This window comes from Rhipicephalus microplus, chromosome 2, assembly GCF_043290135.1.
Source record: "Rhipicephalus microplus isolate Deutch F79 chromosome 2, USDA_Rmic, whole genome shotgun sequence".
Taxonomy (NCBI): Eukaryota; Metazoa; Arthropoda; class Arachnida; order Ixodida; family Ixodidae; genus Rhipicephalus; species Rhipicephalus microplus.
The window spans coordinates 22,165,286-22,185,686 of NC_134701.1; the positions used below are offsets into that span (position 1 = coordinate 22,165,286).

The following is a 20,401-nucleotide window of genomic DNA, read 5'->3' on the forward strand; positions in this document are numbered from 1 at the left end:
CTGGCTCGTGCGTCTGGATTAAAAAAGATAACCTGGTTGCTGCCGTACCGGACGGGGTCTCATAATATTCTTAGTTTCTTAATATATGACCGACGGATCATACGACAGTTTTGCATAGTCCTCTGAAACTCGTATAATCGGGGTTCTGCTGCATATGGCATTATTTGTAGAGAGACAAAAGGGCAATTTCTTGCTAACTTTGAGAATTGTGTATTCCAAGATGCATGTCATGATATAATGTTTCGCTCGCATGTTCTAAGAGCCTTAATTATCGACAGGCCCCATTTTCTAATCATGCTGAAAGAGTGATCCAGGGCTCCTTGAAGATTGTAGAAAGCTGGCTTCAACAAAATGTTTATTATCATCAGGTTATTCACAATTCCCACAAACTAGAGGTATCAGGCTATGTGATTTGAGAAGGCTGCCGGAGGGTCATCAACTTGTCTCTTGTATAAGGACAGATGGGACAATAGGACATGTGCCGCTATGACTGCGGCGCACAAGATGACGTCCTCCGAAATGTGCGTCCAACTAAAGTAGTCGCTCAAATCATAGAGTTTCCTAAAATTAACTAGAGGGGACTCTGGCGCTGCGAACATTCAGCGACCATGGGAATGATGGGTAGTACACACATTTGCCTAGTCTTCGTACTTGCGGGCGGCGAATCATACTTGCGGCTTCGTTTATTGCTGTGTTTCGGTTTTGTTTTGAAAGAAAGATTTAGCCCTTTTGAACTTTGTGTCCCGATTTGGAAAGGTAAGTCTAAAAGAATAACATGCTGAAGTGCAACCGCTGAACATGTGCTAATATTTGTTTCGTGAGAAAACAGCTCCAAGCTACACGGAGCCAAAAGCAGGCTAGAAGTACGAATATTTGACAAATGTGTGTACCACCCATCATTCCCGTGCTCGCTGAAGCGCCGTGCGTTGCAGCTCCCATAGACACTAGCACTAGAATCCCCTCTAGTGTTTACTGGGAAACTCAATGGCTCAAATTATGGGAAGTGCCCAATGTTCGCCACCTCATATTTTTGTTGGGGCATGAAAAGCTGTGTTTGAGCTCTGTAACTTGGCATGAGGGATGTATTGCGAAATACTGTGCATACTACGGAAAACTGCAGGAATGAGAACAGACATCTGAAATGGACAGCACTCTGAGATATGTACCTGCCTGCCTGCCAGATTGGCTGCAGTAATAGGCCACTAGCGAGTCACGCCACCGTTGCTGCACAGGTTCGCATGGGTAAAGGTCCCATAACAATTGACGCCGGAGTGACAGATCAGACAGATCAACGTTTTATAGTGTCCAAAATGACAATATTATAGAGAGCAGTGCTCCGCAAGTCTAGAAATTAAGGTAAATGTACAACGCAATATGGGCCACGAGTGGGATATCTTGGAATGATCCCGGTGATGAGAAGAGTTAGAGTAGAATGAATCACTAGTGATTGAACCATTTGCAGCAAATAAAAACTTTCCGTTCATAATATTTCTAATAAAATACTTCTTGTCGGGTTCTGTTTCATTCATAGAAAAAAAGAACCACATGGCATTACAATGGGTAACAACACGAATGGTTCAGAAGGTATATTTTCGCCGAACTGCGTTTTGCTCACGTGGTTGCGTCTCAGTCCCAGGTAGTTTGAGTTTCGTGTACTGTTGCGTGTGCTCCCGAAAGTTGCTGTGATGGAAAATTGGGCCAAGTGCCGCATGCGTGTAAGAAGAATGGCTATTTGGGCTAAATGGTTAAAGCGCACTTGCATGGTATGTTGCCGGATGCCCAAATAGTGTATGCTGCTTGAGCTGCAGGAAATAAACCGATGTGACTTTCCACTTGGTGCCTCAAAGCGAGCTTCTATGCTCGAAGTGGCTGAGTGCCTTGCCTTTGCTCAAGTATGCAAAGCAACCACAAAATCTGCGTGTTTGCCCGCCGCACGTTCGTGCGGAGGAGTTTGTATGGAGGATTATGAGATTCTCCGCAAAATGGCCATTGTTGCTGTTGTGGCTCCCACTACTTTTGCTCTATTGCTGCAAGTGTTTGTGGCTGCAATTTAAAGGCGAACAAGGTTGGGCAAGGCAACTGCTACATCAAAACGCCCATTCAGGCGGGTGATTGGAAGTACGCTAATACTGTGTGAACCATTAAAATGCAATTTTATTTGAAAATAAGCATTTTCATGACACGAAAGTAGCATCACAAGGTTTCTGGGCCACTATTCAACTATAAATTTTGGCATAATCTTCAACCGTAGTGTCCCTTTAATAGCCAACTATAGTGATTTTTTAATATGAGCAGATTTCAATGAAATTGGTTGGGTACGAGTATTTGCACATTTCCATCATTTATGGCAAATTATAAGCAGGAGAAATATGCCGATTGTTTAAAAATCAATTTTATGTATTGGCTCGAATCTTCCACATGGCATCTTGCAGTTATTGACAGTATTATGTGTGACAGGGCAAAGTGACAGAAGCTTGTGAATCAAGGTGCCACTGAAGTATCTACTGTCCACAATGCAATGATACTGCTTGTTTGACCAAAGCTTCATTGGTAGGGTGTGTGAATTGCAGTTCCACATGGGCAGGCGCGCAGTGTGAGGCAAGTAGTGCCGTATTGTGGGATGTTCATGGTTCTTCGTATAATTACCATGACATAAACAGTCGCAGCGAATGATTTACTTATCGTTGACACTCGTGATGCACTGAATTGCACACGAGAAAAGACACACGGTGGTACAAGTAGAACACACACGAGCGCGACACACAAGTCCTAACTGTGCCTCCGTGTGTCTTTTTTCGTGTGCAATTCAGCGCGTCACGAGTATCAGCTATGTAAAACCAATTAACCCTTATGCCGACCCTTCTTACTGTGATTACTCATCGTATTGAAGTTACTGTGTTTTAGCTTGCAATGACGTTTTACGTCATACCAAATATGAAAATACTTAACCAGCCGAGCAGTGCTTGTGCACCTCACAAAAACACCTTCCGTGGTGTATGTTGGGTCCACTGTGACCAGGTCTATCTGGTCACTGTGGACCCCACACATATGCGAGAAGTGGTTTGCGCTTGGTTTATATTAAACTTCGTTGATTCTACGGCGGTGATGTCAAATACTACTATCCCCAATGTTATGAACTTTCCCCATAACAGTATTTTAAGAAAGTTTGTTTTGTTTGCAAGCTTATTGGCAGTTTACCCGATTTGCGGCAGTGACAAACGTAAGCTGGAGTTTCCCAGACAGGGGGCTCCAACTGGTGGTATAGTGTGCAACCAGGCAAGCACATAAACGAAGTATAGTGTGTTATACTTGACAGAAAAGGAATGGCAATTTTAATCGGTCACCAAATGTGTCCGAATGATAGCGGTCATTATCTGAGACCTCCGAGAAACTTGTACACATGGCACAGTTAGTCACAGACATGGTACGGCTGGTGCAGCTAGGTTATCTTTGTCTGCTTTCGCACTCCACACTGGCGAGACCAGTGTGCCTTGCACGGTAGACATTTTTCGAACCCACTAGCGCCGCCAACAGGCATGCAAGCGCTTAAGGGAAACGTTTGTTTGTACGCCGAAGCAGGCGCTGCGACGGAGCACGCTGGACTCATACCTCAACTTTCTATTTGCACCGTGCCAGCGCTTCTCAAGTCAAGTAAACTCGGCAAGGTGTGATATACTACTGCATGATTCACTCACAAACTGCAGTGTTTGGGTCCAATGGCATGTCAACAATTTGCACTTGTCCACATGTCCACCCAGCTGAGAAGCGTCAGTTGGCTTGTCAGTTAATTATTATTATTATCCTTCCAGCTTTGACATAAATAAAAACAGAATAACTTCAGTGCCTATCAAGTGCAAGCACTATCCATAAATTCATGGATGCATTAAGAATCAATGAATGTCCTTTGATGCTGTATACAAGTAAATTGTACGGTTCTGGTATATTTAAATAGTGCTTTAGAAATAAGCGGCACTTCTTAAAATAAAATACATTGACTGGACCATTGCTCGCCGTTCACAGGATATACATCTACCAACTTCCCTTGACATTGCAACTGCAGGTTAGAATAAAGACTACAGGGCAGAAAAAAAAAAAGAAGAAGCACAACCAGGGAAGAAATATGCACACCGGAAACGCTCACTCGCAACTAAAAGGTTATCGCACGCGCTAACAAACATGTAAGAAAATTGGGGTGCACCGTGCATGTCACAAAGAGGTACAGAACGACTAATAACCGAGGTGCGTGTTCACAGTTGATTAATGAAATTAAGTTTCTTGTGTTGTAGCCATAGGGAAGGTTAGTCGACTTAAACAAGGTGCGGTGCTTTTCATGATATGGCGCTGAGATTTCTTGCAGGGTCTGTTTAGGGTGACTGCAAGATTACCAGTCCTTCAAAGATGAAATTCCATTTGAATTACTGAAACTTCAAGGTGAGATGAGATGGCGTTATTCAATGAATTTTGATGTTCTGTGCACATGTTGATACATCAACCAGTCTGATCGGTCTATATACGTTTTAACACAAGATGAATTCGATTAGCAACTCTTGCACAACAATTGAAAGAACAACTGGCAGGCCTCTCATAGTACTTTTCTCTGCCCAAGTTCTGCAGACCCTTGCGGCCTTTTGCGCTCTACGGAAGACATGTTACTAATTATAAGGTGCGGAAAACACTATCCTCACCTTGCATCACTTCCAAACTTCCTTTCAGACTGTGCAAAACGTATGCATGGATTAACTGCAACATTCCTAGTTTCTTCGCGGGTGAAGATCATCTCGAATTCTTCTTCTTCTTTTTATTTTTTTTTTTCAGTGCGAATAAACTGTTCACAAACCGATGCAATGATATATAGGCAGAACACCACGCCTTCTTGCAGCTGCAAACTATTGCTCATGTAATGGGCCTAAGTTTTTTAATTCTTCGCCGAGCGTACGTACGATATCATTATTCCTCACAGAACAACATTTGAACACGCCAACGCGAAATTCAGTAGTGGTCTCACTCAATGCGGAATAAACTGCTAGCAAACATGCTTTGCAGACACTTAAGCATCTTATAAGAAACCGTAAATTATCAAAGCAAGGTACTTCTCACGTTAATTCTAGTTCCATTCCATCGTCTTTAAACACGTTTAGAATGTGTTTACTTTTCTTATTTTCAGCGGGTGACATGTTCATGAAAATTTTTAAAATTTTATAGCTGTAACACTTCTTTGCAGTCTTGTGTTAATGACCCAATCAAACCACAATGGTAATAAAAGCCAGAGCGCTTTATGAGCAGTTCATCATTAAATAACTATGAACTCCGTGTTGCAGCTCACAATCTGGAGGATAGTATGTCTTGACAACATGTCGGTACGCAACAACTCGCATGCCGCTTATCTTCTACGTACATCCGTCCAGTGATACTTGCACTGACTGGGTTATCCATTTCACATTTCATGCGTAGATATACATGCAGGTGCCCGTTCGGACCCTATTCAACAAGCGGCGGCATGTTTCTTACGTTTTGTGCTCGCACAGTGTCAACGAGCAGCAGGCGGAGGAAGGGCCGGTTCTCTCGGCATACCAAGTTTTCCCATTATGCTCCGCGTGCCCGTGGTGCATTGTGGGATCGCTTGAAAAAGGTTTATTGATATGTGCGTTTACACGAACCACATGATGCAATAAGTAGGAAGAGAAAAGAGATTTTCATTGTGGAATCGCTGCTGCACGACAGCAGGCCAGTTTCCACTGGGAGTGTTCGGAAGGAGGCAGCAAAGGCTTCACAGAGGTTAATCACCCACTTGACCTGGCATCCAGTGATCATTACTTCTTCTCAAAGCTGCAGAAATATCTCTTGAGGCAAGAAGCACCTGAACAAAAAGTGGGCATATTGAAGACTAAAGTTCAGACTATTTCTTGAATACCATACATATGTCAGTCAATGAGTGAGGGGCTTTCACCAGTGAAAAGCGGCACATGGCAAGGAAGCTATGGATACTGCAGCTTGACTAAGCGTTGTTTGAGTACAGTTAAAGAAGTACTAAAACAGAAGCAGGAAATAATTATAGCCAATTTAAAGCTAACTGAATTCCTCGATATAACGAAGTTTTTCTATTTCCCGCCATTGCTCCATAGAACCACATGTATTGTGACCTCTATGTAACAAAGTAAGAGAGAGAGACAACCTTGATACTGTATAACGAATTTTCCCCACGGACAATCTAGGAGTCTTGCTCCTGATTATGGTACGAGCATGCATCTTCAGCGAATGCCCCGCCTCCGACAAAGTGCGAAGCAGCGGCGGCGCGCACAGCGCAGCAGGAGAGCGCGAGTGCTCGTGATTGCACGTGGGTGAGCGTGAGGCAGGCCTGCGCCCCACAAGCCAGCGTCACTGCCGTTCTTACCACCGCGGGTGCATGCACGGGTGTGCCTTTTCTCCCTCCAAACCAAGAAGAAAACTACTGTCACGTTTGCAGTGCCACACTTTTAGTTAGTTCCACATACGTGAGGCAACGCTGCACATTAAGTGTAGTTTACCAAATAGTTTCCCACAGTATCTGTGTCTGTTGTTCGCTTTTCGTTTTCGACGCCGTGTGCGCGTCCATGGTTTCACTGTGTGCGCATGGTGTCGTCCCCGACGACTTTCAGCTTTGCTATTTTTTGGCTCTTTTAAAAATGTGGACAGCCGTGTCGTCATTACCGAGGGGCATCAGAATAGGTGCTGATGGAAACTCTCCGACCACAGTGTCAACAGATCTTCAGAGGTTGACTCGTCACGCACCTTCGTCTTGCGCAGTTCTGCGAGTTCGCAGGCTTCTAGTATTCGCGATTAGCCAATTAGTTCTGGCAACAACACGATGGCACGTTGAATGCAATGCAACAAATGGGATATCAAAAAGTTGTAATGTTGTATGAAGTAAGGCTGTCGGCCAACACTTTTGGACCTGATATTGCAGAACTTCTACAAAATGCTGATGGGAACAAATACGGCTGGTCCAGAAGAAGTGCTCTTTTTCAGAAAGTCCCTTCGTACTGAAAGCGCACTGATACTTGCCGAGATAGCAAGCACGCCAGTGATCGCGACCGCCCTTATACTCAAAGTTCATTTTGCTACTCGAGCGATCCCCCCTCCGATGTTTTTCATGCTCTTTCAAGACAGGTGATTTCCTCTCTGAAAATTCAGCGTCAGGTCTAACCCACGGGGAATGTTATCTTATGCGCCTTCCAGGCAATAAAGTGGGGCCGGCTCATTTGATCTCTGCTTCAGCATCGCTCGCACGCTTTTACTCACTCGTTAAAGTTACGATGCGCGGGGGCATGTTATCAATTTTCACTTTTCATGAAACATGGTGGCAATGGCAAAAACCCGCCGAGAGTGTAAATCTACCGCAATAGTAACACAGTTTTTACCACTAAGTAAATGTTTTGGGTTAGCTCTGCCATCAGTTTTCCTTTTGTTAAATTTGTGCATTTATTTTCTAAGTATCCTACCGAATCTGCATATAACGAAATTCTATTTATAACGAATTTTTATGGGAAATAATCAATTTCGCGATATCCAGGTTTAACTGTAGTAAGTGACGAGTCAATTGAGAGGTGTGAAAAGGAGTTGAAATGAAGGCATATTATAATGGGGAGTATTTAATAAGTTAACACTGGTTGGGCTAACACTGCACACAGTGCGCAAGGATGCAGGACAACAGGGCAGTCCAGACACAGCCCCACAACAACACCGTCGTCTTCATTCCATCTGTACCATTTCTGCGCCCGTGCTTGAGGTACCTTTCTATATCCGTGACATTACCCCGGGCATCAAAGCACTGTCCTGGTGCCTGCTGTTATTAGACGGAAGGGTCACTGTGATAGGGCTTCAGGCGGGAAACATGCACAATGTCACTTCTGGATGTAACAGTGGTAATCGTAGTGGAAGAAATTTCATAGATGACAGGTGTGACTTGGTGCAGAACTTGGTAAGGCCCCACATATTGCGATAAAAGTTTCTCGCAGAGGCCGACACAACGGGATTGGAGCCACAGTAGCACGGGAGAGAGCCCGGAGAAAAATCGACATCGCTATGTCTGCTGTCGTAGAGCGACTTCTGTGCTCTCTGGGACGATGAGAACCTGGCGCGGGCTACTGTACGTGCGATGAGAGCACGGGAAATGGCATCTTGTGCGTACGAAGTGGTAGATGGAAGGTCATGCGCAAGCAGGGTATCGAAAGGTAGTAAGGAATCGTGGCCAAAGAGAAGATAAGATAGTGAGTAGCTGGCACTTTCATGACGAGACTAGTTGTAGGCGACGGTTACGAACGGAAGGGCAGTGTCCCAATCGGTGTGGTCGTCAGAAACATACATAGCAAGCATGTCCGTCAGTGTGCAGTTGAGGTGTTCAGTAAGTACGTTAGTCTGAGGATGGTAAGAAGTTGTAAAGTTGTGCCGCGTAGCCCAGGTTCTAAGGAGGTCGTCAACCACACAAGACAGGAAGCAGCGGCCACAGTCTGTGAGTAGGTGAGAAGGAGCGCCATGCTGAAGGATGATGTCATAGAGTAGGAAATCTGCGACGTCCGTTGCGCAGCTGGTCGGTAGCTCTCAAGTAATTGCATACCGAATGGCATAATCCATAGCTACTGTTATTAATTTGTTTCCCGTTGTCGATGTTGGGAAGGGACCTAACAAATCCAAACCCACCCGGTAAAATGGCTCGGCTGGGACTTCAATAGGTTGAAGGTGATCACCGGCAGGAGAGACGTAGGCTTCTTCCGACGCTGGCACAGGTCACACGCTGCAGCGTAGTGGCAAACGGAATGATAAAGACCCTTTCAGAACTTTCAGAATACCCATCAGCAAGCACGGTCATAGGTTCTGGAGACACCGAAATGTCAAGAAGTTGGGGCGTTATGAAGTTCTTGCAACATGTCCTTGTGTCAAGACAACATGTCAATTCGAGGTAGAAGATAAATATCCTTCTTGGTTATTCGATTAAGATGGCGATAGTAGACGCAGAACCGCCTGGTGTTGTCCTTCTTTTTAACAAGCACAACAGGTGATGCCCAAGGACTGGTCGAAGGCTCCATGACGTCTTTGTCGAGCATTTTCTCTGCCTCCTTCTGGATTATTTGGCGCTCTGAATGAGACACACCGTAAGGACGCTTATGAAGGGGACTGGCGTCGGCAGTGTCGATACGGTGGGCTACGACCTTCGTGCGGCTCAAGGAAGGGTCATCGATATAAAAAATGTCGAGATACAAAAATGAAACACCGTGGAGTGCTTCAACTTGGGACGGCGACAGGTCGTTTGATATCATTTTGTCTAGGAAAGCTTTATGCTGCGCGGCTAGGACAGGTTCCGCTACGGTCTTGATGTCAGGAGTGAGAGATGAAATTGTACATTGCTCCAGAGTGGAGAGTTCTGCTAAGGCAATACCTTGAGGAATGACCCGGGTCGACACATATAAGTTGAGGACAGCGAGAAGTGTCTTGTTGTCTATAATCCTCACTATAGTATGAGGAAGTATGATGTTCCGGGAAAGGGTCAGGTCAATGAGTGGAGCTACCAAGTAGTCGCCATCAGGAACAGGTGGGAACGGCGACATAGAAAGGTACACAGCGGCCTGAGGCGGTAATCGTAGACACTCCACAGACCATAGCCGTGTGCGTGCTGTAGGAGGGACATCAGAGTACAAAGGCAACTCTAGCTGTAAAGTGCCGGTTGAACAATCGATGAGGGCTGAATGCACAGTCAAGAAGTCAATGCCGAGAATCACGCTGTGTGGGCAAATGTTTAGAACAGCGAAAAGGACTGAAGTGTGAGGGCCGGCAACAGTGACGCGGGCAGTGCACATACCAAGAACTGATGTTCGGCTGTCCTTGGCTACTCGCACAGTCCAAGACATGGCAGTGGTAAGAACTCTTTCAGGCAGGATCGAAGACATGAACTCATAACGGATATGTGGGCACCAGTGTCTATTAGAGCTGAAACGGTCAGGCCATCGATGAGAACACCAAGTAAATTTCATCTGGAATGAGTGGTCGGTATTGGATGCTTGTCTTTTCTTAAGAAGATGATGAAGTGATAGCAGTGGTCGAAAAGAAGGCGTGAACTCTCAAGAAAGAGGAGAAAGAAGAAAGCGTTCGCCATGGACTGTTCTAACTGCTATATGTAAATAATGTAAATATAGTCTTGTTTCTTCAAATGCCGTGACCAGTTTTTTCACAGTCGGTAGAGGTTTTTCGGTCCGAGTTGTCAATGCAGCGCCACCTCCAGGAGCTGCATCTTTTAGTTTCCCGAGAACTGCCCAGAGTACGCCGGTGACGGGGAGCAATGGCGTTGTAACGAGTGGGGCTGGCGACCCTGAGGTGACGGCGAGTGGCTGGACCGGGTTTTCTGGACGACGACATCGCGAAGGATGGTTCAGAGTGTAGCGTAGAACGGCTAGGTGGGAGGTCCTGAAGGTGGTCATCGGCAAAACTAGGTGGAGAATACTGCCCACGATCCTGTCCATGGTCGTCTAGAAAACATTGCCTTAAAGACCATCTGTTGCCGCAGTAGCGGGAAATGTGGCCAACACGATGGCAAGAGAAGCATATCGGTCAATCATCTTGTGTGTCACTCAGATTTCGGTAGCGCGATGAGAACCGCGAGACTGATGCGGCTGTAGCAACAAGTGGGGCGGCATGGTAGGGAATGTTATGAGCGTAAAGATTTATGGGCTGCGGTGTGTGACGGGAGTTTTGGGGAACTAAGACGCCCATGTTGGCAAACTCTTGTCATACAACAGCCTGAATAAGAGATATTGGGGCCAAGTTGTTAGGCACAGGGGGTAATAAGCGGAAGGAGCCATGGCTTCCAGCTCCTGGCGGACAATTCTTGTGACGTTTTTAGGATTCACGAATGGACGTGATGCAGAAAGAAATCGCAGTGGTGTTCGGGAGTAGGGAAAAGCGTTGAGTGATTATCCTGCTTTTGGCTTGTTCGAACTGCCGACATCACTGACAATTGAGTCAATGGTGGTACAGTTCTTGCAGATTAGAATGTTGAAGGCATCGTCAGCTATGCCCTTCAACACATTGCTGACCTTGTCTAGTTCGGTCATGTCTTTGTTAGCCTCTGGCACAAGGCGAGCACGTCTTGAATATAGGTGACATATGACTCGGTGGAAGATTGAACTAGTGACGCGAGTTTCTGCCTGGCTGCCATTTGTGAAGCAACTGACCAGCTGTACAAGTCACGGAGCTTCTGCTTGCACACGTTCCAACTCGTCAGGTCTTCTTCGTGCGTCTCATACCAGGCGCGTGCAGTACCTCGCAGGTAAAAGATAATGTTGGCCGGCATAAGCGCCTCATCCCACCTGTATTGCTTGGTGATGCGCTCGTATAAGGCGAGCCACTCGTCAATGTCAGTTGTGTCGATGCCGCAAAATGTACTCGGATCGAGAAGATGGGAAGAGATCACAGGTGACGGAGCAGGCGTAGACTGAACGGATGGCGCACTGCCTTCAGGCATCATGGCTGGACAAAGCTGACGTCCGCTACGGAGATCCAGAGTCGGAATGTTGCCCAGCACCTCCACCAAAAATATGTAATGGGGAGTATTTAATAAGTTAACGCCGGTTGGGCTAACACTGCACATAGTGCGCAAGGATTCAGGAAAACAGTGCAGTCCAGACACAGCCCCACAACAATATCATTGTCTTCATTCCTTCTGTGTCATTTCTGCGCCCGTGCCTTAGGTACCTTTTTATACCCGTGACAATGTTACAATGAAAATTGATACAGTTGGTTGATTTCTTTTATCATTAAAGGCCAGTAAGGTGGAAGTCCCCTGTACTTCTGCAGAAAGACAGCGCTTGCAAAAGGGGAACTCCTGTGTTTTTTTCGTATTCACCGATTTCAATAAAACTTTCAACGTGTGTTCTCGTCGGTACCGAGGTGATATGTGCCAAACTATACAACCGTAGTTCGTTTAGTTTTTTAGAAAACAAATTTTAGAATTTGTAGCTGATTCTGGAATTACACTTGTAAATGCGGGCCACCCTGTGTATGTGACGTAAGGGACTCCTCTTTTTCAGAAACCCTGCCTTTCTCAGCAGATGGATGGAGCGGTCGCTTTCTTCTACGAGGCGACGGCAAAACGAGAACAGTTCAGTTTTGTCAGCTGCGTACAGCATGTTAGTCGCCGTTGATGTTGGGTTTTACAATATTGAGCAATGAGAAAATCGATTCGGGGGATGTCAGATGCTTCATGAGCCTGCAAGTCGAAAACAAGTGATGCTTCCGTGCTCAGATAGTAGCTGCAATCATCATTGAACTTAAAGTTCAGACAAGCTACCACAGCTAGATTTCGCGTCGAATGACATCGCCAACTTGCTTTTCGCGCTATGTTTAGATCTTGGCCAACCGTTCCGGGGTGTATCGGATCTCGTGACGTCATCGGTGATGGATTCTTGTGACGTCACCCGATACCCACCATGAATGACGGAGCAGCTCCCTGTTTTGGTTTCCGTTTTGACTCACTGTTTATTGCTGAGTTAAAATTTTTGACGAGTGCCTGGGCAAAATGAGCCACCCTAGCTTCTGCAGGACTGTCAATACTATTTGAAAACAGCATTATCTCAGTATGGCCATAAATGCACCAGAGTTTCCCTTTAATTACCAAGCCAGCCATGCTAGCTTGGTGAGCTGCGACAGATTCCCAGCCAGATAGGGCCCCCACTCTGCTTTCGGCAGTTGTGTGGAGAACTTGCCAAGGTTGGCCTGCAATGACTCATTGCACCACCATTCTGTGTTCCCAGTTTGTGTTCCCTGAGAGTGCATGTTTTAAGTGTGAACTGCGCTGCGCAGCTCCTGTGGTGGCTCCAGCGAAGCAGCCAGGCAAAGTCCCCGGGGCTCTTCTTCCAGCCCCTGGAGCCACTGCCGTCACACTGCTCCCCCCCAGAGCATGTCGTCTGCCAGCCGGAGCCAAAGCTGGACGAAAGGTCCAGCATTGAGGTCCAACCAGAGCCAACTGTCGGCCACACAACACCTATAGACATAAGACCATCCTTGTAAGAATCACCAGTGGTATTTCTTCTAATGCGCTGTACTCTGTGTAACTCAGTGGTATTTATTTCTTCTAATGTGCTGTACTCTCGTTAACTCAAAGGAATTTGAACTGTGCAGTCGGCAAAGTTGCATGCTATTTAATTGGGCCAAGACCACAAATTGTAGCTCTAAAATGGACTGAGTGAATATATGTATATGAAACAAGATTTCTCACTACTACAAGTTGCCTTTGGCAGAAATGTTGCAGTTTTATTTTTGTGGAAAAAAAAATTGTAGATCCCACGTATCATGGAAATCAATTTTATGGAGAGCATGCTGAGGGAAGGTGACTGTGTTGTAATTTTTTTTATTGGAACAAAATGCTACAAAATAACGTTAAATATGTGTACAAATTTAAGAGACTCTTCAGCCAAGCTCGTTGGTATGGATTCATTGGAAAACGCACTGCTTACCCGTTCGCGGGTGTGTGCCACACATTCGGCGGAAAGGGCTTGACGACGTATGAGGCAGGATTGGGACATAATTATGTCGTGACCAGCGAGTCATATTCGTCGAACCATCGTACCCTTCCATACTAAATCTGGTTTACCCCTAGGCAAGAGGGTGATCACGGGAGCGTCCAGATGTAGGTGGCTAGGCAGACAGACAGGGCAGGGCCAACAGTGCTTGCAGTATGTAAAGAAACACTTTGCAGTTAAAAAAGCAGTGCAATGTGTTGCCTTTCACTTCTTCATGTTTCCAATTCCAAGTTTTTGCGTATTTCTTTACTTCAAATATGAAAGGCATTACAGCACTTATTGGCACACCATTGGAGACAGAGGGATGAATGTGGTGAATTCTTTCATGAGGTAATCACAGCAGTTGTGCCAGAGGCAGCAGTTTCTTGATGTTCTTCAAACACATAACTTGTATTAAATCTTGTTTTAATAATTCCTGTTTGACTATAATATATGCTATGTAAAAATTTTTGTCTGAAATTTCTGTTTACTAGATTGCAGCGTTTCCTAATCTAGTGTGGTTGTTATTTTCAAGATGTCAGCAAAGGGAGCCCCGCCACGGTGGTCTAGTGGCGAAGGTACTCGGCTGCTGACCCGCAGGTCACGGGATCGAATCCGGGCTGCGGCAGCTGCATTTCCGATGGAGGTGGAAATGTTGTAGGCTCGTGTACTCAGATTTAGGTGCACGTTAAAAAAACCCCAGATATTCTAAATTTCCGGAGCCCTCCACTACAGGGTCTCTCATAATCATATGTTGATTTTGGGGCGTTAAACACCACAAATCAATCAATCAGTAAAGGGGGAAGGTTCTTGCTGCCAAGTTGGGCTGCCTGAACCTTATTGTTACGGTTAATTGGAATGAGCATCAACCAGATGATGCATATTGATTACCACTTGTGATAATTTGTTGCATTTATAAGAAGGGATGCTTTAATTTGAGTGCTGTGTACATCTCTGCAGGAGACCATCTTTTGATGCTGCTGAAACTGTGCCATCGAAAGTAGGCTTTGAGGACGACTTTGCTCAGAGTGCTGCGGTATTGGCGGTAGTGTGCCCCGCCGGGACTGCATCCAGTGCTCCTGCTGTAGCATCAGTGACGGCTGCGAGTGCTGCACTGTGGAGCAACTCGCTTTCCGAGACAGATTCGGACCAGGGTCTGAGCCCAACGCGCAGCCCTCTTCGACGCAAAACAAGGCGCCTTCTTGAGAGGCAAGTGGACGAGACAAAGCTAAATTCTTAAGATTTTATGAAATACACTTGCTAGTGGCATCATGCTGAAGCAAAAGTGCAGCTTTTGTATTGTGCAAAACGGCCAAAAATTGATTTATGACCAAAATTTCAGTTTCTGTAAACTTTTTTCCAATTTCCTAGTACCGTATTTACTCCGATAATCTTTGCACTTTTTTTGTGCAAAAAACCGATAAAAGGTTTGGGGGCAGCAATTACTCTATCAGCCATTGGTTACTCTATCAGCCATCTATTACTCTATCAGCCATCTATCAGCCATTGGTTGATTTGAACATGGAGTGCTTGGTTGTTACAGAGATCACTGCGAGAGGCCGTCGCTTGTCCACACGTGCCCACGCGATTGCACTGAAAAAGTCGTGTATTCGAAGAAAAGAAAAAAAAAGTGCTCAAGGTCATGAGGCGTGCGTGACATTTTTCGTTTGCCCCTCCCATTCCTCCCTGCTTAGCTTCCAGTGCTTTCTTTGGGATGAGAGAAGAGAGAATGTGATTGCAGCGTGTGACAAATCTTTGTAACTCTGCTCGTACTGGACAGATTCTTGAAATTTTTTTGATGTTGAATTTGTGAGGCAATATGCTTTTTTAGTGAATTAATTTTATGGTTGCTCAAAACAGTGTTTCAGGGCCCCTCTAAAGCTACCCGGACTACCAATGCAAGCACTAACATGTCACAACACATACTTGTGATTTTGGTTTGACTTGGATTAAATTGAGGATCAGTGCGTAGATAGTATGCATGGTGCTTAAGAGATGGCGCTGGGGTGTCATGCATCATCATCATCATCATCTGTGGTGGAAAGAACACATTACTGCTGCAGTTTTCAGGGTTGCAATAATTACTCACAAAAAAAAGTATTTTAGCTGATTCGCGTAATGCAAAAATTACACAAGTGCGAGGATTACACAAGTAAGTACAGTATCTTCGCTGAAAACCATTCCCGAAAAGTTTTAAAAATTTTTTACCCCTGCTGAGGTGGCGAAAAATAGGCAGAGACTGCTGCGCCGCGCGGTGCATGAGCCACCCCCAAACAGAAACGGCTGCTGCGCCGCACGGAAGTGACGTCATGCATTTTCCGGTTAGGCGCTTTGTTTGAATAGTTGGGAGTGTCTAGCGGTGCGTCTAGACATAACGATAAAAGCAGTAAAAATTACGTCCAAACGAAAAAATGAACAAAAATGTTAGTTAGGTTTAGCGTGACAACAATACAAAACCGGCTTGTTTGCCATCTCAAACTGATCGGCAGCTGTGGCGTAGTTGGTTAAAGCAACACATCAACTGGTGAGGTCGGTGGTTCAAGTCTCATTGCAGTTATCGATACTTTCTCTTTTTTTGTTCACGCATGTATTGTTCTAACATTTGCGCCTCCTCATCAGCCCGACTTGCTGGTGGTGGTAGTCCCGTCCACAGGCCCTTTAATATTGGATCTTCGATGACTCTTGTAGGATTGACTATATTTATTATAATAAAGTGTTTTGCGAATTAGTGCTCTTAATCGGCGAGACGCAAAAAGACACAAAAAACTCGAATGCAGCTGGCTGCATTGGTTTCTTCGGCACAGGTGTCAGGAATGTTGATTTCCACGGTTTATCAAAGTTTTGATGACAGAAAGGTGCACTGCAACGTGGTCTCTGGCAACTTTTTTTATGTCGCTCAGTGTACCATCACCTGACGAGGTAACCGGCTGGCCACTTTCTTTAAAAATACTGACGTGTCACCGCAATGTTCTAGGCGATCAGCACTTGATAAACAATGCCCAAGGGCAAGTGCCGACGGCGTTAGCCCATCTAACTACAAAACAGCTTGTCTGCCTTGCTCAATAACACGCGCGGCCTGTGACAGCACGGGAGCATTCACGTAGCAACGAATGAGAACGGCCGTACGTGTTCACACTTGACAAAACAGACGGCAATGCAGAGGCTCTGGCCTTCGTAGATCACAGGCTTCGTAAGAACGTGTTGTTTCCATCCACCGTATGAACACTCCGCCGACGCACTGGGGTTTCATGCATGTGCGTCCGGTCAGTCACACGTGAACTATGCGAAAGCATTTATTTCATCGTCGACCTTGTCCTTCGCGACAGGCAAAACTCGGCAGCAAGAACACTTTCACCTTTGACAACACCACGCTTGGCATTGCAATCTAGAAAATGCAGTACGTCCAACAACTGTAATCTGCACATCATACTGAGAAACTTTATGGCTCACACACTCAGATGAAGCTGCGGCGCGGTGGACGGCCGCGCTAGCTCCAACCACCAGGTTCAACTAAGCATCCAGCAATCACATGAAGCAGCGACGACACTCCAGTCCTTCTTGGGAGTGGCCTAGGCCATGGCCACGATTTCATCGGAGTTTTCACCACCTAACACATCGCAGGCGGCTACCATCTTGCAGTGTTTACCTTTTGCAGCCGCAGCGCCCATGGCGCCCCCTGTACTTAGAATACTTGTAATATGCATTTACATAACAAACCTAGGCTAATTGACTCGTTAAACACCTGCTTACTAAAATTTTGCGTAGGTTTAATGCATTACACACGAATAGTTTACACTTTTAAGTAGCTTTAGGCAATAAAACTTAAAGTGACGTCACTTCCGTGCGGCGCAGGAGCCACTTCTGTGTGGGGCTGGCTGCTGCGCCGCACGACGCAGGAGACGCTGCCCAAAAAATATTGGGGAAATGGCAAAAGCTCTATGGGGGAGCTTTGTGCACTGCAAGAGGAGACGGCGCTGTGCCCAGTCTTTTGGCATCGGGCAGACAGTAGTGAAGGCAGCTGCTGGTGTCAGTGCAGAATATTGCAACAAGTTTGTGCACAGTTTTCAGCTTATGTCCTTACGTGTTGTGCCTGAAGGTCAAAAAAGATGCCATGTACCTGTTGTTTACTCGGGTGTCGGTCAGGACCACATGTCCTGTGTTTTCTCATTCTTTTATTCATCTTAACACTGCCCCATATAATTCACTAGGATGCGTGGGCAATGACGAAAACATGTCGATGTTTTGGCTGCTTAGAACTGCGAGAAAAGTGGAAGTGGCATACTTAGGCAAGAGAGGGGTGGTTTCGCGAATGGTTACCCGGATGTGTGTATTCACGAAAAGTGCTTTGATGAAAGTTATAGTGGCTGCGTGAACCAGCGGCCAGTCGGAGGTGTTGCTGTGACACCACAACGTGATGCTCTAAATCTTTTGCTGGAAGTCTTGCGAAAAATTTTCTGTGGCCTTTCAGTGCATTTGTCTAGCGCAAAAAGCTCCTGAGCTCGCCAGCCTACCCAGCGAGAACGTAAAATATACACACAAGGTATAGGCCACACATCTGAAGCTTGTAGAAGGTATAGGCAAACATCTGAAGCAACGTAGTTTTTATAACTATTGCGCCGTCGTGCTTGTAAAACGTTGTACTGTTATATTTTTCCATCTGAAATGTATTTTTAAGTATATTGAAGGTACACAACCTAGCAAATGAAACAACAGAAGAATGGCTAGTTGGTCGAGTTGGTAATGATCTATATTATACTGCACAGAAAACGTACGGAAGCATGAAAGGAAAGAAAAGGACAGACAAGCACAGACTATCAATTGAAGCTTTATCGCAACACCCTGGCAATATATAAAGGAAAGGATAAAAAGCAAGGGAGTGCAAAGGGGGAGGAGGAAAACAGGCACAAGGGACCAAATCAACAAAAAATCTAGGCCACATCAGGAATAGCACACACGTCATACATTGTCTGTACCTTTCTGTCTTTTCGTGTTTGTGTCCGTTTTTTGCGCAGTGTATTATGGATGGAAATAAAACAAACTTGCTTCTCAAATCTTGTTGACCTCCCTTTTCTCTGGCTAGTAGTGAGTTGTAAAGGCACAATGAACTGATGTAGTTCTCTAAAGCTAGTAAAAGAGCAGCACTTGAAAGAAAATACAATTTTGTGCTCTGTAATGCAAATGTGTGACATTACTACTGCTTCCAGTTGTACTGTCATATTGACTTACTATTAATTTTTTATTTACATTTAAACCTGGAGATAGCAATATAAATGAATTTTCACATAAATTTATTATAAAGAGAATTTTGTTCTGTTTTTATTTTTATTAGTAGGAAACGCTCAGTACAAGTTGCCACAGTCTTTTCAAAAAAAGGCCACCAAGGAATTCACATCATTAAGTTCATTGAGGGGTTCGAAATCATCAATAGAAAAGGATAAAAGATCAAGAACAGACGCATCATCGGCTCGTGAAAAATCGGGGAATGTAGAATCGACAAAATGGTTGCTACAAACAGGAACAAAAATAGATAATAGAACGACCTTGTGGTCTGAAATGCCATCAGAAACTTTGCATTCCAACCACTGTCTAAGAGAAAAAAATGAACCAATACTAAATCTAAAACTGCATCTCTTTGTGTGTTCATTTCAACAATGTGTTTTAATGCGAAATATAGCGAAAATTCTAACAGAACTTTGCTGATTTCTATGTCATAGCCTGTGAGCGAAAGAGATGGCCATAAAATGCCTGGAGTGTTCAAATCACCCAGGCAGATAAAGCTGGAAGTAAATAAGAAGTGCTCGTGCATGAAAGTTGCTAAAGCGAGAAGCTGATCTATGTTTGATGATGGTGAGCAGTAACCCACACTAAAGACTATGAAAATACTTCCGAAAGAGATCTTGCGCCAAACAGATTCGGTATCAGGCGGAGTGGGGATAGCTGAAAATTTAAGATGAGACGGTAAGAATAGTGCAACACCCCTTCCCCTGCCATGACGTCTGTCAGTTCTGACGACCATAAAACCTGGAGACATTGTTTGCCTGTCAGATATATTGTTACGCCTGAAGTAGGGGTACGGGGGTTTATTGAACGGAAGCTGGGATGGCGAGGCCGCCCCGGATAAAACTGCCGAGAGATCTTCTTCTTCCCAAGTCCACACTTCTATTCCCTCTTATCAATCCGGCACATACACGTCGTAATATTTCCCCCTTCGCAGACGAAGCGCACCGCGCGTTTCATGCATCGTCCCGCAGTCTAAAAGCTTTGAGGCGAGCCACATGGGTAACCTCGGTCTTGGTTGATCGTCTCCCACTAGCTGTCAGTCGTGCTATTTTATAATCTACTGCACTGAGGCGCTCAAGGACAACGAATGGGCCAGTGTAGTGGGCGAGAAGTTTTGTGGACAAGCCACGCTTGCGGATAGGCTTCCACACCATTACAAGGTCTCCCGGTTCATATGTGACGTGGCGGTGCTTGCTGTCGTAGCGGAGCTTTGAGCGGTCTTGCGATGCTATAGTACGCAGGCGGGCAAGACGCCGAGTTTCTTCTGCAAGGCATAGTGTTTCAGCTAATGAAGGATCGTCATTGTCATAAAACGAAAAGATAGTGTCCAGGGTATAACGAGGGGGTCGAACGTAAAGAAGGAAGAAAGGGCTGTGGCCGGTGGTTTCGTGTTGGGCAGTGTTGAAGGCATACGTGATGAACGGTAAGACGTCGTCCCAGTTCTTGTGATTGGACGCCACGTACATTGAAAGCATATTCACCAGTGTCCGGTTCGTTCGTTCAGTAAGGCCATTCGTCTGTGGATGGTAAGGTGTCGAATGACGAAGTTCCGAGCCACACATACGGAGCAGTTCCTCAACAACGTCTGCCGTAAA

General features: G+C 45.4%; 1 protein-coding gene across 1 annotated transcript in view; it reads left to right on the plus strand.

Moving 5' to 3' along the window:
* The window catches only part of LOC119169180 (tyrosine-protein phosphatase non-receptor type 7), a 165,887-nt gene that overhangs the window by 41,596 nt on the left and 103,890 nt on the right, over positions 1 to 20,401 (plus strand). The window contains exons 4-5 of the mRNA XM_075886283.1: positions 12,829 to 13,031; positions 14,487 to 14,735. Of these exons, the coding sequence (XP_075742398.1) occupies positions 12,829 to 13,031; positions 14,487 to 14,735 (452 nt within the window). The remainder of the gene's footprint in view (positions 1 to 12,828; positions 13,032 to 14,486; positions 14,736 to 20,401) is intronic.